Genomic DNA, 27,881 nt, shown 5'->3' with positions numbered 1-27,881 from the left:
CAAGGTGTTTGGTGTAAATATATTGCAGTTTATTTGACTACTCTCGGGTTAATAATTCCTTGCCACTTACAAATGTCCAATCAAGCTCAGCACAAGTTTACCATACTGTTATATTTCTGAACACAAACAAACCCAAATGTACAGTAATCACCACAAAACCCCGAGGAGCGAGTTCAAACTCACCCCACTGACGTGGATCAGCTTCATCAACTGCGACAGTGTCTGAAGAAAAGAAGTAGTGCAATTAAGAGCTTTCACAAGCAGCAGCTCAGGGAGTAAACTGCTGGACAGCTTTATGAAAGATTAATTCTTGATAAACAAGTGCTCAGTAAAAGGTTTAGAAAATTACATTTCAGTTAAAAAAAAAAAAAAAGTAAATGAAAACAAATTAAACATCAGGCACGCGGTAAATACGTTGTTCCAGAAAAACAAACAAAACCCAAAGACTTGAAAATGGACAAAAAATATAAACATTACAGGGTTAAGACAATTAACTTGACGTAATAAACTGTCTCCACAGTTGAAGTAGTGTGCCCTCAATATATTAATGACTTTGATATAACACACACACACAGGGAATAAGGCATTGCTCTGGAAGCACTTTGTGTATTTGTATAAATCCTTGATGCCTCAGCAGCTCCATTTTTAACAGTGATATCTAAAGGCACGTTTTATTTCTTGTTGTTGTCCTGTAAATGATGTTTACACACACGTCCCTCCCAGGGGTGAGACTTGGGGTCCCTGTAAAACACATTCTTGTTCCAGAGAAGCTCTGACTACTTCGTAAATATAACCCGATTTCAGGACGCAGTGAAACCCAATCAATGCTGCATTCGGCCCGGTTCACACTCCTGCGTTAGAGCTGCTGCTGCACGAAAAAGGAGAGTTCTCCTTTGTGCAAATAATAATAAAATATGTTTCATTTATTTCTTAATTGAAAGCTTAGTATTTACAAGTCAGACCACGTTCAGAAAACAGAAGTCCGGTTAAAGAAGAAATCGAGAGGAAACCAGAAGAACAGGACACATCTCGTTCCCGATTTTTCTATTTTGTTTTGGTTCCTGTGCCTTTAAATCTAAACCACCACCAGGTGGCGCCAAAACTAAGATCACTCTGCACTAAAAAACAAACAAGACCCACAATAGTAGGAAATCTTAGCTTAGCTTAACTTTCAATAAAACGTTTCTAATCGCCTATGATCTAAGGCTTTTATCTAAAAATAAGTCACATCTGTTTAAATAAAGAATTACTACAAATCTATGCAAATAATCGGAATATTTAATACTGGTTATATATATTACAATATATAATATCTATGTATCCACTTGCGCTTTTCAGGACACGCACCATAAACTGAATTTTATTTAAATAAACACACAGTCAGCATTTAAGCCTCATTCTAAAATAAAGCTGAGCTCATTCTAAGGCAAAAACACCAAGTGCAGTCACTGAGAAGGTGATTTAAGGCAGTAGTTTAAAACTTTATCACAACAATCAAAAATAAATGCAGAGTTAACCCTTTCCTATCCCCGATTACCTGCTCTGTTTCTTTCTTTTGCTTGGAAACGTCAGGTTGATTAATAACAGCGTCTCATTAAATGAAGCAGTGTAAAGCTTCTAGCACGTTCTGTGAGGCATAAGCTTGGAACCAGCTTCTTAGAAAATGCTTCAAACTTCAGTCAAATAAAATGAGAAGTAAAGGGTATCCTGATTTCTAAAGGAGTGCTTTGGTGCGCTGATCCTTGCATGTGGACATTTACATTTATAAAAACGCTAAGTGCTAATTAGCGGTTAAGTACTCAATGTAAAAAACATGGAGCTGCTACGATTAACTGCCCTCATTCGTACGAGAGCGAAGTCTAAAGCTCAGAGGAGGAGAAAATGATAAAAACATGGCATGAAGTAATGGATGGAATACTTATTTACACAGATTTATCAGTTCTTATGGCTCACATTTAAGTTTGGAGGTTGATACAGTAGGGCACCACTGGTGTTATAAAAACTACCTGCTCTCAAAATCATCGTCCGGACCGTTCTGGACCGAACAAACCCATGGCCAAAGCACATACACCGTGGCATTTCATCGCTTTAGAGGGACCATGATCTAATAACAGTTTCTGTACGGTTCTCTTCACATCACTACTTTCTTTTCTTAACAGAAACATTATCGTAATATTCAATAATATTGTAAGAAACACTAATTTCCTCACGATCTCATGCAAAGCCGTCATCCAGTGTTTAGGAACTTTCCTTAGCACCGTCTCAGAACAGAAAAACCACGAGGTTCTGGACGTCTGTAGTTAAACCAGGCTGATGGCCTCAGTGGCCTCGTCTTCTTGGCTCGCGAGCTTGTCCGTGACCATAAGGCTCTGCAGCAGGCTGGTGGGGATGGTGGGTTTGAAGGTCCAGTTACGGCTGGAGGCGAAGGGGAATGAGGACGAGAGACGCAGCGAGGTTCGAGCCAGGGCCAGAGGGCCAGGTCTCAGCTGGGGTCGCTCAGTCTCAGTTTCCCAGCAGTCCTTGAGGTCCAGCTCCCTCCTGAGCTCCTGAACCTGGACCAGGAGCTCAGCCAGTTTGTTGGTGACCGCCACCGAGCCTCCTCCAAGGATCTGAACCTCAGGGATCCAACGGAGGTATCTCTGCATCCACAGCCGGACAGCTGGTCCGTCCAGACATGGCAGCAGCAAACCGTGAAAATCCACAGGACGCCGCTGCCAGGCCTCGTAAAATTCTCGCGTGGTCACTCCCGGCCCCTCGGGAGACGACATCCAGCGGCTGATCCGCTTCACGCGCAGCATCTTCTTCAGGCTCTCCGTCTCGTCTTTGAAGAAGCCCTTCCTGGGGGGAGTCTTAAAGGCTGAGCTGGGCAAGGACATCTGCCGCTGGTGCTGCACAGGAACAGAAAAACCGGAGCGTCATAAACCGGGTTCGCATCCACATTTTTTCACAATAAAGAAATACCAGCAGAGAAGAAATAAAATGCACTAGTGGTGTTTTCATCCACTTCCCTTTTGCGAATTAACATCAGAGGCTCCCACGAGGGGGTGGTGAGATCTGAGTGGGTTTTTGCTTTGATCAGAAGCATGTCGTACAGAACTTTTCTTAATGTTTTGACAGAAAGTATATAAATGCTGTGTGGTCTTTTGACTTGTGCGCAGTGCTGTTGCGGCGCTTCTGTCCAAGCCCATGGTCATATTTGGGGGTGGCGATATTTAAAGGTGAATGTTGGGCCTTTACAATTTAGAATACTTTATGTGCATTTTTATAATCTGAAGAAACTCCATGGATGGAAATCCCACTCTATTTAGGAACACAGACGTTTCTCAGATGTGTGCTGCACAGACAAAGGAGGGGGCTGAGGCCATGAAACTCTTTAGTCTCTCAGGGAGACCCCACTGGTGCATTACACAGTGAGAAACACCTGGAAAAGGTGCGCTAATGGGTACAACGGGCTGGAGAAGGTTGAGGAGACGGAGGGGTGAGGCTTAGTCAAATAAACACAGCGTCTCGGCTGTGTTTTATTTGTTTTAATAAACAGCCAGAAGACCAAACTGTGTCCTATGTCCTCCACCTCCTGGATGACAAACGCCTGTCCACAGCGATGCAGAAACCCAAGCCACTGCACTTCATTTAACATTCAAACTAAAGCCACAACACGGAACACACAACTCAAATGATGATGTGGTTTGTGAAGTTAGATCAAAAATGAAGCAAAAATACTGAGGCTTTTTACCTTGGGCCGAGGAACTTTGCGTAAGACTTTATCTTGCTTGAACTTGTCAGCATACAGGGGGTTAATGAACAGCTCCTGGGCCTTGCTGTCAAACTGCACCGACCAGTCCCACACTGCAGGACAGTTGAATGGAGTCGTTTGTGAGCCCTGGGACTCCGCCTGTCAACACAATCAGGCCGCAGCAGTCAGAGGAAGGTGTGAGAGAGGAGGAGGTTTGAATGAGAGCATTCACACACACACATACACAGAGAGAGAGAGCAGTTTGCCTTTGGCCTGATGAGGTTATATCCCCACTGAGGCGACGCTGTCCTCACTGCACCGCTGCTCAACCAGAGAATTTCTCAGCTGTTTAAAGAATGTGTAAGTGTCTGATTATTTTCTCTGAAAGTGATTAAGCATGTGGTCTACATTCCTGATGACGTAATGCATTAAAAATACTGGATAATCTTGTTGATTGACTCGAACGTCTCAGAAACATGCACCTGTACTTCCTTATTTCACACAGCATCATTCAATTCCAAAAGGTTAGTAAAGAGTCCTTCAGCTAAAGTGAGATCTCCACAGAAAAGCATGAAAAAATAGGCCCCACTAGAGCAGCTGTACATGAGTTTGTGCTTCTACTTTAAGTAAATTTGGACCTGGAAACAAAGCGTTTGCTGTTTTTTTTACATGGACACAAACAGATCGAACTTATTCCTACCATTTTACAAAACTACTCTCTGAACAGTGGCATATGGAGTTCCACAATAGAGCCATGGCTCGGATTAAGTTCTAAAGTGTGGAAACAAACCAGCGATAACGACCCCCAACTGCAACGATGAAAAGCGTTCTGGAGCAGTGTGAAAATGCCCTCGGTACCGGCTCGCTCTTGGACCCGAGAGAGCTGAGCAGGGACTAAACTGTGACGTGTAAACCGCTGATTGGCAAGACTCGTCATCGTACGTGACAAAATGCAGACATCCAGCACCAACAAGTCATCTGTAAAATCTCCAGCGACAGCAGTTGATCACATTTGATTTTATTTGAATAAAAAAATTAAGCTTCTGAACACTTCTTGGACCAATGTCTGATGAAAGAACCCAGCAAACTACACACATCCGTCTTAGACATCATTTCTAATCAGTCCCCAGCAACAATTTGTGTTTAAAACACAAACACAGTGAATACGAGAATCTGATATATTTTTATTGTAGCTCACAATAAGTTTATATTTGGATCCTCAGACCTAACAGGAAGATAACAGACGTGTCAGATACTCCCCCTGGAAACCCGCGTCCCCAACGTGCACAGAGATCTCAGCATATGTTCCCCGTCCTCGCCCATGTTTCTAATGAAGTGGTGAAATGGGTGCAATACGTTCATCTTTAATCTACCAGCACAATCAGTTCCCTCCGGTTCAAAACACATGTCTCTATTAGTGTCAAAAACTCCTGGTTCTGGCTAAAATCCGCAGCCCATCCCATAATCAGCCACAAGCAGCAATGAAAAACAACTCGTTATTTTCATTGATATTTGTTCATATTCATTTTTTGTATTTAGTTTCATTCTGTTGTAGAAAACGGTTTGTTTTCCTTAAATCAATGATATTTCTCTCGTTCAAAACTGTGGAATGGGTCTTTCACTGTTTTTCTGTTGCAGGATAAAAATAGAAAACCAGTTAACGAAAGATACACAGACCCACTTCACTGCCACCGCAGGTTTCCTGTTAGTGACAGGGTTTGGAGCAGTGGAAAACAAACTAGGTACCAGACACCAAACAGCGAGTGGAGTCCAACAGGTAGCATGATGTGGAAAAGCGCTGTTCGGGACGAGTCAGAGCGGGACCTGCGATCCTGAACTAAACCCCAACAGCGGTATCTGACTTCACTAACTCCCTCACCGAAGAAGAGCAGAAAAGTGTTAAAAACCCTAGATGCAAATGTCTGGCCTTACACCGACCAGAGGTACAACAGGAGTGGCCCAAAGGTTAGGCTCACACTACAATCTGATGGAGCTGAACTGTTTTACCTGCAAAGTGATCTCTCTCTGACAGGCGGAGTTGAAGAGGAAAGTGCTGAAGACAGGAACATGGAGGCTGTCGGACAGCACGGTTAGGAAGGTCTCTGAGAACTGGAAGGCTGGACTCTGCTGCTGAAGCAGCTGCCACACACACTCCAGGAACAGCAGGAACACCGGGGATGGGCACTGACACTGAGGAAATGTCACACAAATATAAACTCATTAACAAAGGTTTATCAGGTTTTCTAAACTAGTTACAGCGCTCACAGTTTGACAGCTGTCACTGTACGAGGAAATATTTAGATTTGACAGAAATTTAGCTAAATTATAATAAGACTATAAATGTATAAAGTTTTAGGTTTCATTTTATTTATTTATTTATTTTTTTACAGTTTTAAGCACCAAAATAAGAAATATTATTTTCTATAAAATCATTAATTCACTCATTCATTGTCTGTAGCCCTTATCCAGTTCAGGGAGGCGGTGGGTCTGGAGCCTACCCAGAATCACACCCCACAGGGGGCACCAGTCCTTTACAGGGCAACACACACTCACACCTACGGACACCTTTGAATCACCAATCCACCTACAAACGTGTGTTTTTGGACTGTGGGAGGAAACCGGAGCACCCAGAGGAAACCCACGCAGACACAGGGAGAACACACCACACTCCTCACAGACAGTCACCCGGAGGAAACCCACACAGACACAGGGAGAACACACCACACTCCTCACAGATAGTCACCCGGAGGAAACCCACGCAGACACAGGGAGAACACACCACACTCCTCACAGATAGTCACCCGGAGGAAACCCACGCAGACACAGGGAGAACACACCACACTCCTCACAGACAATCACCCGGAGCGGGACTCAAACCCACAACCTCCAGGACCCTGGAGCTGTGACATGGACACCCCATGCTGCACCACCAGACTGCCCAGTTTTCTATAAAATGAAGCCTGTTATTTTTGACCAAGAAGAAGAGCATATCCAGTTTTTGGCTTGATGCTAAAATGCTCCAAGTTACTTGCAGTTACGATGTCACTGCACGAGTGTTCGGCCGCTTCTCATTGCTCTGACTCATCTACAAGAATTCCCCTCTCTTTTTGAAAAAACAAGGAAGTTGATAATCCTGAATAATGAGCCCCAGTGTTGCTGCAGACATCTGAGGCCAGGAGTGCTGAGAGAGAACAACTGACTTTGCTCTCACTGGTGCCTGGGTGCTGTCCAGTGACACAAGGAGCATGTGCTTGAGTGGTGCATGGAGGTAGCTGAGGGTGAGGGGGTTGGAATCGAGTAATATTTGGGTGAAAAATGGAAACAAAAGATTTGATTCGGTACTTAATGCAAATGCAGAACTTCTGACAAACCTCCTTGTCTTTCTGATAGAGGGGATTGCATCGATCCAGGAAGGCATGGCACCCAGACACCCACTCTTTCTGCACCAGGCTCTGGAAGCCCAACAGTGTCCTGTAGTGAGGGTCCAGCATGATCTGAACTAGACTCGAAATAACACAGCACAGGTCTGTACCCTCCTCCTCTGGAATCAGACACAAAACCAACCGTTAGACTCAATGTCAGCATCCTCTCTCAACCTCTAAAGAGAGCTTTACAAGTCTTTAGTTTGTGGTAAAAACTCAGTTTAACTTGTTTTATTCAAGTCAAATTAAACTTAGTAAATGTTTGATTGACATCATTAAAACATGTTTTTCTTTGGACTCGTATCTGTTTGAGGATGCAGAGGTGCAGAGGTGTGTAACAGGGTTTGGAGAAAATAAGAAACTGGTTTAAATCTCAATATTGGTTCGAAAAATCTCAGTTCAACAGTGTTTTCGATAAATGATCCAGGCCTGATCTGTCTTTAAGGTCTAATTCCTTACACTGGAGACCAGTCTGTTACAGAGTAGACTTTAAGGTGTTATTACTGCTCTATAACTGTCTTTAATGGGGTAGGACCAGTGTATTTATCAGATCTGTCTCAGAGCTTTAGGAACTAGAGTTAGTCCTGACTCAGGTCAAAACTAAACACGGAGAGGCAGCGTTTAGCTCCGGCGCCGCTCTGAAACAGAACCAGACCGAGAACATTAGAAGACTTAAGACACTTTTAAATCAAGACTGAAACACTCCTGTTTGAGCTACAGCTCGCTTTAAAACACTCTGCACTTTTATTTTTGTAAAAGCACTTTTTGTACAAACTAATTGTTTTATTGATTTTTTTATTGTTGTTTTTAATTTAACAGTTTCTTCTGTGAAGCACTTTGAGTGGCTTCTGTATGAAAAGTGCTCTATAAAAAAACTTGCCTTGTTACAGAAGCCAGAAGCCCCTGTTTTAAACTGAAGGTGTTGTTGATCACACGCCAGAATTAAACGTTTCAAATTGTGATTTTGATATAAACAGGCTTCATTTATCAGGTTCTTGTAGCAACTAATACAATTTACATAAATACATTTAATAAACATTTAATTTAACATAAATATATTTAAATAAATAGTGAAGGATTTGATTTTCCCCGAGTAACGTTTCACTTCTGCTTTTGAACATTAGTGAGCATCTACCTTCTACTCAGTCACACTCAACTGTAAACACATAGTCACTAGTTCACTTTTTGTGTTCCTTGTTTAAATTTCATTATGAGTGCTGCTGCGCTGTGTTGTGATTTTGGTACCATTCACTTCAACTCTGTTCAATGCCGGGATCAGACCACACGATTTGTTTGTCTTTCACAGCGTTCACTACGTCAGATTAGCGCTGTGTATAAATGTGTGCCCCGTCTCGGTCGGGAACCTGGTGACACTACACTTTTGACAAAGACCATTGTTTTCTTGGCGTCATTGTGGGAGGTGGGTCAAGAAACTGTCCATCACGGGTACAGATGCCCTGTGTGAGATGCTGGAGATTGTGTTGTGAAAAGAAGGAGGAGAAGAAAAAGAGATGGCGGCTCCGTTACAGAGAGGACAGTGTGGACAGTCTCCTGCAAAGAAAACCTGAGGTAAAGGTTGTTCCTCCTTACGGCTGCAGCAGAGCCTCCCTCTCTCTCTTCTCTGTGTTTACAGATGTGCCCCGGACAGAGCGCTGTCTTCCTATTGGTCATCATCAGGAACACGTCGTAGGAAAAAAAAAAAATCTAATGATTGGGCCAAAAGATAAAAAAAAGATTCGTCATGGTGTCGTGGCGTGTCCTAGACACGTCGCTGATCTTTGATTATGTCGCGCCCGATGCTCAGATTCGGTTCTGACGTTGGAAGTTTGCCGGATACGACAAAAATCAGGCCATAATCTGTGTAGTCTGATCCCGGTATAAGACGTCATCAACATTAAGATTCTCAATTTACCCAAGATGAGGACATTTGTGTTTTCTTTTTCAAGGCACTCCACCACCTCGACTGCTTTGTGGAGACACTGTCTGCAAAGAGATTTAATTTAGTAATTTTCTGGTTTATGACGATGGACAAAATATAAAAATGCGGCAGTTTTGGGGAGACGTTTGCCGTCTATCTGAACCTTACCTGATGATGTCCAGCCAGCCGGTGTTTTCAAGCGAGGAGAACCACTTCACATCAGACAACCAGAAATCGGTCGAATTATCTACAGATGGAAAAGGGATTAAGCGTCAAACACAAACATTATCTGCTATTAACATCTTAATGTGCATTAGTCAAGTTCATGTTCTAACTTCGTACAAACTGGTCGTAAAATATGAAGAACATGATAAAAAAAGGATTATTTTAAATATGTTGTTTACACCGACAGCCTGTCAGTCATTTTAAAAGACCCTCCCCAACACTCGTTATTCCACCCTCAGCTCCTTTATAGAAAGGCTAAATTCTGTTAAATGCTAGGCTACATGAGCTGAACCAGGGGGCAGTTATTGCAGTTCACCTACTTAGCCACTAGAGACATGGAATCTCGTCTCCGCACCTTGGGGCCTGGGCACTTCCTCCATTAAAACACACTCACCAATCAGAAAAAACTGCTTGAACTTAGTGTACGACTGTTGAATATCCTGAATGGTGGGAAGCGTTTCTGAGAGATCTTCAGTTTTTAAGGAGTACAGGTGAGTGTGGGCCACTGCATGGAGCATTCTGCAACAAAACAGGAACGTCCTGATTAGAAATAAAACAGTAGATGGTTGCTATTTATTATTGATCCAAAAGGAAAAAGGCAGTGAATTAAGTACAGTTCTGCAAAGTGCTCCTCATCAACACAGTCTCAGAGCTGTCACGGCCAACTTTGGCTATGGACCACAGATTTATTAATGATTTATTAATTCTTAGTGTGTATTTGTAATCATTAATAACTACTAAATAAAAATGTGTGTGTGTGTGTGTGTATATATATATATATATTTATATCTCTGAATGAATAGGGACAAGAACCTAAACATTTATTCACCTTTACTGTGTTTCTTAATGCTAAACACTTTTTTTTTAACCCTTTACCTGTCCATGTATGGCTGCAGCAGCCCTTCTTCCTGAGAAGGAGGCAGACTGGAGGCTTTAAACAGAGCACAGCCACTGTGATGGGACCAACACCATATCTTTAAAACAAACAAACAAAAGAAATGAGAATGCCTTATAAACCATTATATAACACCATATTTTTATATAGATATAAGATAAAGCAGGCAGCAAAAGAAGAGACACCTCCTCCCTGTTCATAAATCCTTACACTGGAGACCAGTCTGTTACACAATAGACTTTAAGGTGTCATTACTGGTCTATAAATGTCTTAATGGGGTAGGACCAGTGTATTTATCAGATCTGCTAAAGAGATATGAGCTGAGAACCCTCAGATCTTTAGGAACTAGAGTTAGTCCTGACTCGTGTCAAAACTAGCAGCGTTTAGCTCCAGCGCCGCTCTGAAACAGAACCAGACCAAGATCATTAGAAGAGCCCCGACTTTAGACACTTTTAAATCAAGACTGAAACATTCCTGTTTGAACAGGTCTACTCTGTAACAGACTGGTCTCCCGTGTAAGGGTTTGAGGATGATGTGATCTCAAGTGAGACTCTGGGGGCTGTGTTCTGAATCAGATGAAGATGTTTAATGGTCTTTTGTGGAAGTCCAGCTCAGAGACCATTACAGTAATCAATGCTAGTAATAAAGGCATGGATACGTTTCGAAAATCTCTGATCTACTGATGTTCTTAAGATGGTAAAAATCTGATCTAGTAACCGCTTTAATATGAGACTAAAACTGATCTGAGTCCATTAATACACCAAGGTTGTGAGCCAGTTCTTTAGATTTGAGGGCTCTCGAGTCCAGATACGTAGCCACTCTTTGTCTCTCAGTGCTGTTCCCAAACAGAATAATCTCAGTTTTATCTTTATTCAGCTGCAGAAAGTTGTGTCCCATCCATTTCGGGATGTGTTCAAGGCACTTGCTTAATGAGTCACTGGACCAGAGTCGTTTGGGGACAGGGCCAGTTACTATGAGTATCATCTGCATAGCTGTGATAGGACAGCCCATAGTCCTGTCGAATCTGACCAAGAGGAAGCATATATAAATTAAATAAAAGTGAACCAAGAATAGAGCCCTGAGGGACACCACAGGTCACTGGAATGTTCTCTGAAATATTATTTTCTACTTCTACAAAGTAGTTCCTGCCTTCCAGGTAATAAACCAACCACTTCAGGACTGTTCCTGAGAGGCCAACCCAGTTTGCGAGTCTATCTATAAGAATCTTATGGTCAGTGGTATCAAAGGCAGCACTAAGGTCAAGACGTAATAGAAGAGATACCTTTCCAGCCTCTGTATTTAAGCGAATGTCATTAATTACCTTGATTAGAGCAGTCTCGGTGCTGTGATTAGACCGGAACCCGAACTGGAACTTGTCTAGGCTACTGTTAAGGGACAAGAAACTAGTAATTTGCCTGAAAATCTATTTTCTCAATGATTTTGCCAATGAACGGTAAATTAGAAATTGACCTGTAGTCACTTATCAGAGATGATTCTAAATTTTTCTTTTTTAGAAGAGGTTTTATAACTGCAGTTTTTAGTGAAGAGCTCAGAAAACCCCCGACATGAGTGAGGTGTTTACAATGTGGAGTATGTCTGGTGCTATAGTGTGACACACATTCTTTAAAAAATGTGGTTGGTAGTGTGTGGAGACTGCAAGTGAATGGTTTGAGATGATTAACTGTGTCAACTAAAATTTCACTGTTTACAATACTGAACTCTGACATTTTAACTAAGGAGTCTTTATGAGGTGATGGAGAGGGTACAGACTCATTCAATCGCTTGCCTGATATTCTGGATTTTAGTGTTAAAAAAAGAATGCAAACTCATTACATCTCTCAGTTGATACTAATTCAGGGGCCATTGGTGTGGGTGAGTTAGTGAGTCTGTGGACCACGGTCAAGAGGATTTTGCTGTTGTTAATGTTATTGTTGATGATGCTAGAGAAATAGGATTGTCGTGTTTTGCATATTGTCGCGTTGTATTGACGTAGCCTATCTTTGTAGATTTCTTTGTGAATATGAAGACTTGTTTTACGGAATCTGCGTTCTGCCTTGTGACACTCCCTCTTTTGGATTTCAACAACAGAAGCATTTCTCCAAGGTGCTTTCTGTTTGCAAGACATGGCCTTCATTTTAACTGGTGCAATCTCATCCATTACACTGACAATTGTTGTATTAAAACTATTCAGCAGATCATCAACAGTCGGATCGTTCACATGGTGTAGTGCACATTTTACTCATGAAAAGTGTAGCTGTGCAATCCTTTATAATCCTTTTCTTGACACAAACTCTTCTGTCTCTGATGACTGGTGAGGCCCACATATCAAAGAACACACAGTAGTGATCTGACAACGCTTTGAGATAACAATATCCAGAGTGTGACCATGACAATGTGTACTCCCTGTAACATGCTGTGAAAGGCCAAAAGAGTCCAATATGGCATGTAGTTCCTTGGCAAAACAGTCCTTGGGATTGTCGATATGTTAAAGTCACCAGCAAAAACAAAATGATCAAAGTCTGTAGAAATAAAAGACAGCATCTCTGTAAATTCATCAATAAAATTGGCACTATTTCAGAGGCCTGTAGACAGTTACTAGTGATATCTGTGGTGTCCCTTTCAGAACTACACAGAGGTACTCAAATGTTGTGAAGTCACAGAATCTGCCCTGAACTCCCTGTCCTTTCTCTCTCTGATAAGTACTGGAATGGGAGAGATTACAGGCATCAAAGGTCCAAGCTTGTTTTGAAAACATGTTACTGCTGACATCATCACTGCAGCAACCAGGACCCGAGAAACATCACTTTTCCTCGCCCTCATCAGCTGACAAAACTGTGTGGAGCTCCTGCTGGCGATGGGGCCGTGAGCGAAGCTGCCTTTCCGGTGGTCGAGGAGCTTGTCTCTTCCGCTGAGGTGCTCTAGGTGGTGATGGAGCGTGATTTTTCTTAGGGGACAGTCTGGGGGACTGCAGTGGGGAAGTGGCAGTAGATGATGGTGGAGTAGAAGCTGGGGTGGTTCTTCTTTGCACCTGAGGGCTGGCTGACAGGGAAAGTGACAGCCATGTCCCAGCCGAAACCAGCTTCTCCATGGCTGCTGGGAGGTTCAGGTGGGGTGATGTGGGGAGGGAATAGAGGACATGGAGGATTCCTCTTGGGGTTTTGGTGTCTCTGGCAGCTGACAGAGTTGGTCATTGCCACTCATGTCCAGTGTCTGCTGCTCCCTCGGGTCGTCCTCAGTGGAGAGAGGATGTTCTGGCTGTGACATGGTGTCATCAGCTTGTACAGGAGAGTTCCTGGATGTTGATGCTGATGCGCCACCCCCAAGAGAAGTAGATAGATTGCACACTGAGAAAATGAGATTGTCTGTCAGAAGTTTAACACCCCTCTTGTTCGTGTGCAGTCCATCTCTCCTAAAAAGTTCTCTCTTCCCAAAAAACAAGTTAAAGTTGTCAATGAAGTTAAGTCCATTGACCTGCAGCTGTTCTGTAGCCAGGTGTTTAATCCCAGCAACCTTCAGATCATACCAGTGCCTCCTGCAGGTAGAGGTCCACTGATGAAAAATTGTATGTTGAACTTACTGAGTGTGTTAATGATGTCATTAAAGTCTCTTTTTAAAACTTAAGACTCCTGCTTGACAGTGTCATTCTTTCCAATGTGTAAACAATCCGCTTCACATTCGTGTACTCAGCCAGTACAGCTGGAAGCTTTGCAGTAAGTTCAGGGACAGTGATGTTTGGCTCGCATCGCACTATGAGTTTTGGGTTTGTTCCCCATTAACAACATCATTTCCAAAGAACAGGGTGTCTGCAGTAGGCTTGTTAGGGTTTTGGGACTGGCTGACACTTCTGGCACTTTCTGTGCTGTGTTTACTGAGTTTGTGATTCTCACGAAGGGCATGCAGTGGTTCAGATCTGTTTTTCAGCTGAAGTGAATAAGACCGATATTCTGGTCTGGTTCTGGGCTGTGCTCTCTCAGCAGCAGTGTTGGGTTTAGCAGCTGAATTTCCTGGACCAGCTGTGGTACCAGGAGTAGAAGACAAGACTTTAGAACTATACACAGCACGGCACTTGGGTCTAGCTTCAATCTGCACCCATTGCCCGTCTCTAGCTGCACTCATGGCAGTGTTGCCATCCACACCATACTCTGGTCTGGATCTGTCCCCCTCCACAGCTCTGTTAAGTAGGTGGATTGGAGACTCAAAAGTGTCCGTAGGTGTGAGTGTGTGTTGCCCCCTCCAGGGTGTATTCCCACCTTGCGCCCAGTGATTCCAGGTAGGCTCTGGACCCACCGCGACCCTGAACTGTGTAAGGGTCACAGACGATGAATGAATGAATGATCATTAACTGTTTGAATCATTTTAATGATGTGTTTTCGTATATTGCACTGCTTTAATAGATTTAAATGTTGTTATTTCTATTCTTGCTGTTTTATTTTTTCTGTTGATGCTGTAAAGCACTGAAATGTTCGTGTGTATAAAAGGTGCTTATAATTTAAAATGCACTTTATATTGTGTCAAAATGTCATCATGCATCGACCAATAAAAGTGATCCCTTAAACTGCTTGGAATAATATTTATTTACCGTAAAGATATGATTTTACGTCTATGTTTACAGCGACTTACCATTTAAATTGCGTTAGAGACGAAGGTAAAATGAAGAGTCTTGCCCAGTGACTTTTATTGTTACAGTGCAGTGTTCTTGCCCGAGCTGGAAATTAAACCCCATCAGTGTTATCTGTGTTAAAGCAAACCTCAGAAGTTTTTTGTTTCCGTTTTTAATGTTGATATCCCATTAAATTCAATATTTCAAACACTAGACACGTTTACAGCGAAAGCACGTCCTGAGGAACAAACCTTGCATCACTGAACTCCTCTAGAAAGGTTTAACATATTAATGTTACTTGTGTAACCCCAGGAAATATTAACCAGCGTGAAAAACATCTCGTAAGTGAGTCTGATCCCTGGTGATGTCACAGTCAGATTCTCTGGGTGTGCCACAGATGAGGAGCAACACTTTTCTCTTTCACAAGTGACATAAACAACAAAGAGAGGCTCTTACCGGTAAACCTTTTCCGGGGAATTTAGATATGTCTTCATCAGTGACAGCTGCTGGGATGATGAAGAACTTCGGTAACCTATAAAGAGGGTGGGACATGAGTTTATATCACTGTTTCTGTTTTCTCGTGCGTGTTTATTCTCATTTCATTCATTCATATTCTGAGAGCACTGTTCAGGGTTCTGGTGGGTCTGGATCCTACCTGGAACCACACACTGAACAGAACACCAGTCCATCACAGGGCATCACACACCCACACAGTCAAACACACACTCACACCATTGATGGTAGGGACCCGAGGTGGAGATTGAACCCACAACCACAGGACTCAGGAGCTGTGGGACAGTGACACTAACAGTCTCCCCCTGTTTATACTCCTCACAATGTTAAAAAAAAAAAAGATCCCTGTGCTGACTTTAGTAGCGAATGTCACAAAAATTTTGCACTATTATTATTTTTTTATTTTCTGGACACATTCTGCACTTGTTTAAATTCATTTAATCGAGTTAAATTCTGTTATTATTTTTCATCCTGTCTTGTAGCGACTGAAATTAATCCAAACTGTGAGTAGCTCACAGTTTAATCTCTTTACTCCAGAGAGACCACCCAAACCCACCTTTTGGAGAGTTCAAAGTTTTCATTTTCAGTGACAACTCTTAAGTTTCCTTTCACTCTCTTCATCTCTTGGACCCAGTCTTCTTTAGATTCAAACATAACAGTCCTCTGTGACCTCTGCAGCTCTGAGAAGGCATTAGTAGAATGTAAACATTAGGATACTGCTTCAAAATATTAGGACCACCTCTGTGATAATGCTCTGAATCTTATTGGAGCCAAATCGTCTACCTGACGACTAAACGTAGAGGGGACACACGATGAAGGGGGAGGGGCTTGGGTTTCCTACTCTCCTCAATTTTACATAGCACAGTTTCTGCAGCACTGAGCCTTTAGCACCAAACACAGGGGCTCTGTTCTTTCTGTTACAGCTCAGTGGAGCATCACTATGATTTTGAAACTGGAATTTCAAGGTAAAAATACTACACAGAGTTGCTTTAATGTGGGGATCTGTAGCCCACCAACCCACACTCTGTGAAACAAGAACACCCAGTCTGTTTTCTCTGGGCTAGGTCTAAAAATGTGGGGCACAAGTCGTTGTGATTCCGCTCTGCTTCGGATGTAAAGTGAGTGCAAACACACGGTTAAATGTAGAAATCAGACACAACGAGCACGGAGAAATAAGAGCACTGAATAAAAACGGAGAAGAAAGAGAACAGAGTGAAAACGGCTAAAAACCAGAGCTTCTGCTCCTCGCTCCTCACTGCTGTGCGCTCGGGGTCGGGGTGAACAGCGAGCGGCTCATTATCATTTAAAGGAACAGGTGCTGAAAGCGGGGTTGTTTCGACAGGGGGAGAACACTGCTGTGGGGTTTGATCTTTGTGGTGTTTTTGAACAAAGCAGGTCACTGATGTTTCATTGAGAACCAGAACTGTGTTTATCTGTGAAGAAAACAGGTACAGCATCTCCTCTTTAAACATAAACAAATTAATTAATTTTATGAAAACATGTTCCACATATTTTGAACTGAGTGTGTGCATGTTTTTAAAAATCTTGTGAATGAAGCCATTATACTGCTTCAAGTTAATCATGCAGAAGTTACAAGTGAGCGATGCCGTACCTGGACTTCTGGACACAGCGTAGGAAAACGCAAACACACACTTCAGAGACTTCGGCTCGAGGCAGTGGTGAGCGATCCCCTGAAAAATCTAATTCAAACATTTAGCAGTTAGCTCTAGTCCAAATAAACCCTGCAAAGACCTTCTCGTTTTCATGTGCTTCACTTCACCTTCCTGGCGTCCTCTTCTTTGGCGAAGGTTAAGCAGAACTGGAAGACCCTCAGATCTTTACAGTGGATGATCATTTTAGAGGGACATTTATTCTTCAGCATGCCTCCAGTCATCAGCTTCTTCTTCTCATCAAAAACTGTAGAACAAATGAAAACATCTATTCCTTCAACTTACTAAACCACTTCATCCTGATCAGGGTCGTCCATGACTGGGCATCTCTCTCACACCCACACGGGAGACCCTGAGGTTTAGTGTGTACTGTAGGTATATGTATATATTAGGGCTGTAGATGGATTTTAAAAAAAGACAAGGTAAAGTAACCTCTGAACTCAACAGTATTGGTGCTGTGTTTAAATCACTAAACAAAACCGTAACTGGGCTCTGTATAAACACGAGGCAAATTGAAAAACCCTTTGTAAAACCTCTGCAAATTAGAAATGTAAACTTTTGCTGGACGCTATAATCTCCACTAAACAGAAAGTCAGCAGGTCTTTTACACAACAGTCAGTCAACGTTACCTCCGTAGATATGGTCCACACACATCAGAGGAATGTCGTTTTCTCCATAGAGCTTGTTCTTGAAATGTTGTGCCTGCGATAAAGAGACAACGAGTGACAAGAGTCTTTCAAAATCTTACTGTGTTCTAGGTTCACAATACGACTATCTTATAGGCTCTGGACAAAATTCTAAAAGAGGACAAGAAAATAAAACACTACACACACACACACGTCCCAGCTTTAGCCCCGGGGGGAACTTTCAAATGCTCAAGGACAGCAAAAGCCTTTAGACAGAACCGTTAAGGTCCTGAAAAAGAAGTTAATATGTTAAACATTTATATCATATTTAGCTTCATCAAAAATTCACTTCAGCATCCTCAGAGAACAATCTGCACTGCACTCCAGAGATGCTTCGGAAAGTAGTCAAATGTGACAGCATTTCTCTAAATTTCTTAATGAAACGTCTGTTACCTGCTTTAGTCAAAACATCACAAAGATCAAACCCCACAGCAGTGTTCTCCCCCTGTGTAAACAGCCCTGTTCAGAACGCCCGCTTTCAGCACCTGTTCCTTTAAATGATAATGAGCCACTCGCTGTTCACCCCGACCCCGAGCGCACAGCAGAGAGGAGCGAGGAGCAGAAGCTCTGCTTTTTAGCCGTTTTCACTCTGTTCTCTTTCTTCTCCGTTTTTACTCAGTGCTCTTATTTCTCCGCGCTCGTTGTGTCTGTTTTGCTGAGTTTAACCTCGTCTTTGTGCTCTCACATAAACGCGGGTCCGGTGCTGTGATTGGACAGACTAAGGGTACAGAGTTTACAAAGCCTGTGAAATATTGCTTGGACCAGCCCTACATAGACAGGGCATTGATGCCTGGAGCTGAAATGACGCACGGTTCCATCGGGACTAATGTGCAGGGTCTCGGTTTTTCATCTCAGTACTACAAAGTTATAACCCATTTTTAATGCCCTGATCATGTGCCATTCAGAAGACAGTACACTGCTGAACACAGAGAAAGCAGCAGTGTTAGCACAGGGTGGACATTTCCTGTGAACAGGGTTTATTTTCACAACACGCTGCTATTTGTGAACCCAGAGTGTACTTCCTGCTTTTACAGCGATCGTATCAATTCTAACCTCAGTCGTCTCACTCTACTCAACTACAAACTAACCGTTATGACCCTGACCTCGATGGAAGTGACAGGGAAAACAGCCTGTTATAAAAAAGGAGGACAAGGAAAGCAGCCCAGGCTCAATACAATAAACTGATGCTTATCACACATCACAGATTATTCAAATTCAGACTAGGGCTGGACAATGTGTGTTTATCAAAGCAATCATGGCTATAAGTCCTGCAGAAAGCTTGAATATGTAAATGAGGCTCTAGAAAAATCTGAGATTTTCAAGAATAAGCTTTAGCAATTTGAGCCCAAACAAACGGTCTTTATAGATATTTCTATCCACTAGGGTCCATCTTGGCAACACCAAACACACTGTGTGTGTTTTGGACCATGGGAGGAAACCCATGCAGACACAGGGAAAACACAAACTCAATAGAGCATTTTAAAGAACATTTTAAATCACTGATAAAACCAAAGAAAAAAAAACTAAATTTTGTAGCGATTGGTCTGCTGACCTCCACACTGAGGGGGCTGTTCCCACTACTGCTCAAAATCAATGACCCTCCTCCACTAGTGTATCAGCCAGCTGATTGGCTCTTTGTTGAAGGGCCGGACATTATCAGTAAACAGGCGCCATGCTGCGTGTTATTAGAACTCCCATTCATGTTTCAACATTAATAACGTGTCTGACCTGACGGACTGACTGGATGATTTCATTCCTCTGTGGAGCAGGCGTAGTGAGATTTAATGAGTTTTAACCACTCTTGGGAGTTTGTGGAACAGGAACAGCGAGGTTTAATCGCACCGTGGAGCTCATGGAGAGGGCAGAGTGAGGTTGAATTTCTCTGAAGAGTTCAGCAAGGTTGATTTTTTTCCTACTTTAGAAACAGTTATTTCGAGCAGGTGTACTTCAGCTTGTCTGTTGACCTTTAGAAATTATACATTCGTTCACTTAAAAGACTGAGCAGCAGCTACAGTGGAGTTTGAGTTCCTAACTTGTGTTTATTGATAGTCAGAAAACATGTTATTTCTTACTAATTGAAGCAATAAGGTTTAAAAGACCGTTGGTCCCCCCCCAACGGTGTTGGGAAACTCTAATAGGCGTCTTGCCTGTGACGTAGATGGTGGACAACAACTCTAGAAGCTGCACTTAATTTAATGCAAAATGACGAAAAGGTGTGTTGTTTTTGGCTGCAATCATTCAATGTACAGTGGGACATCTGTGCACAAATGGCCCAAAGATCCCAAAATATCCAGAAAATGGACTAAATTTGTCCACTTTAAACGGGCACTTTGGAAAGGACCCTCCGCTCACTCCGTTATCTGTAGCTCATTTCACTGGCGCTTTTCCAACAATATGGGCATGTAAGGACACCAACGAAAGGTGTTCAAGAGCCTCTGTAACATGGAGGTAAACAGGGTAAGGACACTCACTTCGCCTGTTTTAGTTGGTGTTAGTTAACGTTAGCTTGACTTGCTAAACTCGGTGGCTCAGATTATACTCGGCTACGTAGCTGCATTACGGAGGTTTATAGTGTCGGATGAATTCGAGTTCGACTTGATCACATTTACAAGAACAACGGTACCTCTAAATTTGAGTTTAGCTTATTGCTAGGCTACTGTCATGAATAATGTTGGTTATTTAGCTAGCTAGATACTGTCATAACAGTCAGTCATAACAGTGTTTTACCGCGGCGTTGTTCAGCTGTTGTCCACCAGTGACGTCACGGTCGGGTTCAAGAATTTCCGTAGCGAGCTCGGGTTTTTCCGTCAGTTTAATAAAATTGTCAGTTTTAAAGCAAATTGAGCTGCCATTTTCATTTTAATTCATACTTATATCTGTCAGTAACTACAATAATGTGGAATATTCATGGAGGTCCATTAAGTGGTGCTTAGCCTTTAACAATTTTAATAAAATGTGAATGATGGTGTTATTGCAGTATCAGGTTTCATCTCCATAAAGAAAACTACATTTAACTGCACAGTTTTACCCGTGGATCTGGGGAAACTCATATTTGATGCCGAAGTGTTTGTGTCTTTGGATGAGAACTGGCAGCAGCTACAAACAAGTTTATAATAATCCACAATAGCCACGTATGCTTGTATTTTAACACACAGCAAAAGTAATTATTCCCATGGCAATTAATAAAATTTTGACATATCACAGTAACAGTACATACCATAATAATTTTAAAACATAATTTTGTTCCTATATTGCAGCCCTAAGTAAAACTCACATTGAAGAACAGGCAAAACTGCTTTGACAAATTGTCCAAGACTTCACCACTATTTACTCCGCCACTGAGTCAGACTCAAGTTCCTGAAATGTCTCTTGAAGTAAAAGTAGTGGCCAGGAGTAGTTCCTCTTTCACAATAACCTTGCTGTCTGACCTGAGCATGAGTGAAAATGTGCAGAGCACCATGCAGTTTTAGAGCAGTAAAGTTAAAGAAGCATACAGTATCAGTCACAACAAAATTCACATATGCACGTTCATTTGTGGATCTGGAGCCCACTAATCCAAACAAGACACCCGAGTCTGTCCAATCACAGCACTGGACCCGCGCTTATGTGAGACGAAGCAACAAAACAGAAGACAACTAAAAACCAGAGCTTCTGCTCCTCGCTCCTCACTGCTGTGCGCTCGGGGTCGGGGTGAACAGTGAGCGGCTCATTATTATTTAAAGGAACAGGTGCTGAAAGCGGGCGTTCTGAACAGGGCTGTTTACACAGGGGGGAGGGAGAATGCTGTTGTGGGGTTTGATGCTTGGGTCAAAATACCACAAGGATCAAACCCCATAGCAGTATTCATAAAGACCCCATAACTGTTTTCCCTGGAAAAGGGGAAGGCTACATCCCCTTTAAACATTCAAATATAGAAGTTGCATTGGCGCATCTATGTGTTCTCAGATGTTCTTTTGAATCCAAGTTTGTAATGAACCTTGATTTATTTATTTTTCTAAGTGTGACAACAAATAAAATCTCATTGCTCAGATTCCTGAGAAGTTAGAAAGGTACGTCTAAAGTGGTGCAGGAGTATAAGGCCCCATCATCGGGGGACTGAGGGGAGTCCTGTTCTCAGAGGAAGGTAGGATGACCCCCCCTCTCCACTCACATCATCAGCGAATACATGAGTCTGTGAGCTGATGTGACAAGTTTGTGATCTCTGTTCCAGACCCCCGCCCTGTATTCATCCTGTTTGAGATCTTGGCTCGTGCGCTGTGGGAGTCTCTCTGTGCCGTGACACCTTCCTTCTGTGAAAAGCGCTGTATAAATAATGATTGATTGGTTCTTCTCCGGTGTGTTAAGCTCTTCGGTGGTGTTGTGTTAGCAGCAGATATTAAAACATGCAGTGATTTGGCCTCATGTCTTGGAGGAGGCATGTGTTCACCCCCACTTTCCTGACACTGGTAGAGCACTGAATGGTGGAAATGGAGGTGACTAATAACTGGGTGAAACACAAAAAGATGGTAGGGGGAGAAAAGGCGATCTGAATGCTGCAGTGTCTCTGGTGTCAGGAGGAATCACAGTCTTCTGAACATCCAAAGCCCCTTTCACACATGGAGGTTAATCCAGAAATGAACCCAGAGGAGTCCTGGACATTACCCAGACCTTACCCTCTGTGCCTTAGTAGAACTCTGGGTAGAGTCATGTTCTGGACTTTCTCCTGCACACACTGCACAGGCTCCGCCCCCACGGCTAAAGCCCGTGTTTCATCTCCCACTGTGAGAGCACATCTGACGCAGTGTGAGAACGACCGTTCTGGGACATCTCCGGACCGGATCCTCCGGTGTGTCTCTAGAACTTCTCCAAAGTTCATGTGTGAAAGAGGCACAAGAGAAATATCTGTAGGTGGGTCCTCAATCATTACACAGAGCAAATGTTAGCTAATATAATCAAATTAGCAGTTAGCATTTTCCTCCAAACACAGAGCTGTCCAGTGACTTGTGCGTCTACCACAGCTGACTGAATAAATGTGAAATTATGGACAGACACAGACTGATCTACTCATGACAGACATGAATATTTCAAACAGATCTGTGATTAAACCAGAGATTTTCTCATTATATCAGCGTGTTATTAGGTGTAAAAAATAACTTTTACATGTTATTATTGTGTAACCTATAACTGCAATTTAAACATTCTCCCGCTATTTTTTTTGCCTTTAAGGTAACCACTGCACAGCATTAAACATTAAACCACTGTCGTTATTTATCAACAAAAATTAACCTAAAAATTAAATAGTAAAAAGCTACCTTTAAATCATCTAAACTAGACCTTCCACATAGTTTTGGATACAATATTATCCCCAAGAACAGAACAAGTCCATCACATGCTTTTGCAGCGTTTTTTTTTCCTGATGAAGCGACAAACTTTACACTACTGCGTTTATATTTTTATTAATAGTCAATGGAAGAATGTTTGAATTTATTACAATTTTATGTTACACTAAATACGTATTAGTGCACCTAATAAATAAGCCTGAGAATTACTGAATCCACTGACACACTACCATTAACTATTGAGCCCATAAACACACGCCAACCTTTAGCTGCATACGACACCAGTGCGTTAGTGGGATCCGCTGAACTCTGTGCAAACATTGCCCCATGCCCTTACCGTCTCCTCCAGCGGCATCTCGTCACTGACGAAAGAGACACGGAAGTTGCTGCAGAGAAGTGTGCCGAAGATTCCCCTCTGAGAGAGGTCATCCTGAGTTTGTTTGAGGATGGGGTCGGCATCACAGAATATCACTTCTCCTGGAGACGAGGACAAAGATCAGAGAGAAATGAGCCGAATGTTCAGAGAAACAAAACAAAACAAAACAATAGAAAAATGAGAGGATAATAGCTTTGAATAAAACCAGTGGAGCTAAGCAGGATATTCTTATGGAACCACTGTGATGTGCCACTGAACTACAACCTCAGGAGCCTGGGGTTTATTTAACCACATTTATTTAACACACTGTAGGACCACAAAGCTCTAAACTCCCATCGTTTTATTTTTCTTATCACACTACGTATTAAACATCAGGAAACTGTAACACTGCAGGACAGATTAGGCGACTCTAAAGTATCCGTGAAGGTGTGTGTGTGCCTGTGTGTGTGTGTTGACTGGCGTCCCCCCCCAGGGTGTGTTCCTGCCCTGCGCCCAGTGATTCCAGGTGTAGGCTCCGGACCCACCGCGACCCTGAACTGGATAAGGGCTACAGACAACGAACGAATGAATGTATTGTAGAATATTTACAGTGTCATTTACAAGTAATTACTGGTATTTATTTGTGTTTAAAACAAACAAACACATGCACAACTTTAACCACAACTGAACAAATCAAAAAGCAGTTCTTCCATTTACCTGGCAACAGATCGGGGTGACGCTGTTTCTTTGCTGGTTCCTTCTCACATTTTATTTCCTGTGAAAAAGAGGGGGATGATATTTTAATCTCATCTGATGACAAAAGAGAGGACAACACTGTTTCTGTACATGGACAGGTCACAGTCAGAAAGATTAGAGAGGGGTGACCACAACAAGTCATCACACATGCTACAGCTGGGTTACAGCTAACAAAGTACTCAACAACAGCAAACTACTACAAAAACAAAAACAGTAGCCACAACAACCACCACCACCACCACCACCGCTACAAAAACAGCAAACTACTACTACAACAACAACAATAGACAACAGCCACGTTAAATATCTACAAAAACAGTCACACAAAAATAAATAATAATAATAATAAAAAACACCTACAGAAACTACACCAACAAATACAGCCAACACAACAACAACAACAAACACCTAAAACATCCACAACTACAGCATGAGCCACAAAAAACACCACACCTACAATTTTCACAACAACAGAAACAGCAGCAGGAGCCACAACAACATCTGTAAGAACATCTGTAAAAACAGCAAGAGTGACGGGCCAAACGCGGAACAACAACCGCTTCAACAACAACAGCCGCAAAAACCGTTGCCGGGGGCAGAAGTGGTCGAATGGTTAGGGAAGTGGACTTGATCACCACAGGCAGGAATACCCACGGCTAAAGTGCCCCTCACGTAAGGAACCTAACCCAGAAAAAGGCGGAGTCATGCTGAAAGGTGTGTAGGAGGGGAATAATTAATGACACTCTATGGGCAAAGGTTAAAAGCCTCGCTGACACTTGTAGAGCACTGGCTCATGTGCACCTTCCCTCCTTCCCTGGAGTGTCTTCTGTCATTCCATGGTTTTATAGAGATTATATCCACAGTGTCTGCACAACTGTCCAGCTCCTAATTATTTTTCTAGACACTTAGTTATATATTAATCTAACTGTCCTTTAGGGCATGGAGTGTTTTTGCTCAGCTACATGTTTTTCAGATATCAATGTACACTAGTCTGTATTTTCTACTTTAGTGTAATTATAAAGCATAGAGTCCACCTGAGTGTTAAATTCTATTGGTTTAACATCTGCACAACATTGCTTTCCCTCACATTCAAACATTAAAGTAAACATTCTGCTGCTTGTCCACAATTGAACACACGCAAAAACTAACCTTAACCCTAACGCAGCAAAACAGACACAACGAGTGCGGAGAAATAAGAGCACTGAGTAAAAACGGAGAAGAAAGAGAACAGAGTGAAAACGACTAAAAACCAGAGCTTCTGCTTCTCGCTCCTCACTGCTGTGCGCTCGGGGTCGGGGTGAACAGCGAGCGGCTCATTATCATTTAAAGAGTAACTACACCCCACTAGTTTCAGTTGACTACAGCCCAGGTTCAACTTTGAGAAATGCACAAAAAGTGTCTGCACCCAGATTCACATTAGTGTCTGCACCCAGCCCGTCACATTCTCTCATTCTCTCTCTCTCGGTACTCAAAAAAAAAAAAGTTTGACTGAGGGAGTATTTGCTCTTGAAAGGCACTGGTGCTGAAGGGCCATTCTGAACAGGGCTGTTTTGACAGGGGGAGCGAACTGCTGTGGGGTTTGATCTTTGTGGTATTTTGATAAAAGCAGGTCACATATTTCATTAGGATCCAGAACTGTGTTCCATTTGTCAAAAAGGGGAAAACATGTCTCCTTTAAGCTGGCATCTCTTTCTTGTGAATTTATTAGCTCACATTTTTGCTGATGATGTTTTCCCAGTAAGAACGTTCTAGAAGTCAGAATGCCACAGGAAGTGGCTGGTCAGGTCAGTACCGTTCTCACAGAAACTGCTCTAGTTAGCTTTGTGAAAATAAACAGAATAAATAGCACAGTTTATAATCTTTCCATTTCCGTTAATGAAAACTTGGCCTTGACTACGACGAACAGGTCCAGTTTAAGAGGTGACTACAGTCACTCAGAATGATTTTTAAGGGAAATGGTTCATTGTGGAGAAAGGTGTGCGGATCACTTTAAAGGGCACATGTTCCCTCCCGTTTCCACACGCAGTTCTGGGTCTTAATGAAACATCTGTGACCAGCTTTGGTCAAAACATCACAAGGATCAAGCAGTGTTCTCCCCCTGTGTAAACACCCCTGTTCAGAACGCCCGCTCTCAGCACCTGTTCCTTTAAATGATAATGAGCCGCTCGCTGTTCACCCCGACCCCGAGCGCACAGCAGTGAGGAGCGAGGAGCAGGTTTTTTTGTTTGTTTCTTTTTTTATTCCTTTATTCAGGTTTTATTCATTTAACCTCATCGTTGCTCTCTCACATACATGGGTCCAGCGCCGTGACTGTACAGACACAGATGAACGTCAGAACCTCTCATTTTATCATGAAATTAGACATTGGCAGCACACAGAAAACTGACTGGGGGGGTCTTGTTTCACAGTGTAGGGGTTGGTGGGCTCCAAATGCCAGACATTAATGCTACAAATTAATCTTTTAATAAGGATCCAGTACAAACTAAGAATGGCTGGAAGAAATGTAGATATGAACAATACATTTGTTATAATTCCAGACTGGACGCCTCTGGAATGAGCTGGAGTAGAGTTTGAGATCAGGAGTTATCATCCAGCACCAGTACCTGATCCAATGGGCTGAAAGCAAACAAATCCCCACAGAAATGTTTCCAAAAGGCAATCTAAAGCCTAACAGTAGAAGCTGACTCCCTCCTGACTTTAAACTACTAAAAGATGAAATATTCTGCTGTAAATTCAGTTTTAAATTAACATGGAACATACAGTTGCTCTGCATACTTTGTGTGCATACTTTGCATAACTTTCACCCCGTTCTTCAACACTCAGACCCCCCCCCATTACACACAGATCAGAAATTATTTGGGTGGTGGATCATTCTCAGCGCTGCAGTGACATTGATGTGGCGGCTGTGTGTGTTGTGCTGGATCAGACACAGTAGTGCTGCTGGAGTTCTAATCCCCTCAGCCTCACTGCCAGATGGAGAACATCCAGCCGACAGCGTCCTGTGTCACTGATGAAGGACTAGACGACGAGCGACACACACTGTGCAGCGACAGATGAGCTACTGTCTCTGACTCTACATCTACAAGGTGGACCAACGAGGGAGGAGTGTCTCACAGAGTGGACAGAGAGTGGACACAGGGTTTAAAAACTCCAGCAGCACTGCTGTGTCTAATCCACTCTACACCAGCACAACACACACCAACACACCACCACCACGTCAGTGTCACTGCAGCGCTGAGAATGATCCACCACCACATCACACCTGCTCTGTGGGGGTCCTGAGAAATGAAGAGCAGGGGGAGAGGGGGGTAACAAATTACTCAGAAAAGCTGATGCACTACAGTCTGTAATTGTACACAACATAAAAGGGGCACTTTAACGGTCACTGGAGCAGTTTATTTGCAAATAACCAACAAATTACTTAGGAAAAACAACAATAATTTCACTTTTATGAGCTAACTCCTGTAAAATCCAAATTAATTCACTTCAGACCACTTTTAGAGACTTTAACTCAACTCCAAGCTTTTTAAACGTTAAAAAACAGCGTTAAAATGTCGTACCTCTGGCGTAACGTAAGAGACGAAGGACGGTTTGTTAGACTTGGCTTCTCCGCCTCCCAAACGCAACATTTCGGCGCAGAATTAGTCCGTGTTTAGCCGTTCACAACCGGCTCCGTTTAAGTCTAACACTTAACCCTGGATTTACCCCCTCCTTTCTCTTTTATTCAGGGAAAATGAAGCTGTCCAGCGGTAAAACAAACCGCACCCGTCCTTCATTAACGTCCACTGCC

At 42.7% G+C, this 27,881-nt stretch overlaps 1 protein-coding gene across 4 annotated transcripts; it reads right to left on the bottom strand.

Annotated features, from left to right (window-relative positions):
* Nucleotides 1-16: 16 nt before the first annotated feature.
* On the bottom strand, nucleotides 17-27,881 carry LOC136676933 (myotubularin-related protein 12-like). Of its 4 annotated transcripts, none has more exons than XM_066654238.1 (16): nucleotides 27,652-27,881; nucleotides 24,053-24,110; nucleotides 23,318-23,457; nucleotides 17,606-17,678; nucleotides 17,087-17,223; nucleotides 16,919-17,006; nucleotides 15,863-15,986; nucleotides 15,250-15,325; nucleotides 10,175-10,272; nucleotides 9,693-9,838; nucleotides 9,242-9,320; nucleotides 9,068-9,138; nucleotides 7,105-7,274; nucleotides 5,741-5,923; nucleotides 3,734-3,892; nucleotides 17-2,888 (listed from the first exon to the last, which is right to left on the bottom strand). In XM_066654238.1, the coding sequence occupies exons 1-16, from the start codon at nucleotides 27,718-27,720 to the stop codon at nucleotides 2,301-2,303; spliced, it is 2,259 nt and encodes a 752-aa protein (XP_066510335.1). In that variant the 5' UTR covers nucleotides 27,721-27,881; the 3' UTR covers nucleotides 17-2,300. The 4 variants fall into 4 exon arrangements, with proteins under 4 accessions (XP_066510335.1, XP_066510336.1, XP_066510337.1 ...); XM_066654239.1 differs by having other exon boundaries at nucleotides 9,693-9,817; XM_066654240.1 differs by lacking the exons at nucleotides 24,053-24,110; nucleotides 27,652-27,881 and adding an exon at nucleotides 22,315-22,504 and having other exon boundaries at nucleotides 23,318-23,452.

This window comes from Hoplias malabaricus, chromosome X2, assembly GCF_029633855.1.
Source record: "Hoplias malabaricus isolate fHopMal1 chromosome X2, fHopMal1.hap1, whole genome shotgun sequence".
Lineage (NCBI taxonomy): Eukaryota > Metazoa > Chordata > Actinopteri > Characiformes > Erythrinidae > Hoplias > Hoplias malabaricus.
This window is presented reverse-complemented; position numbering and strand designations above follow the sequence as displayed.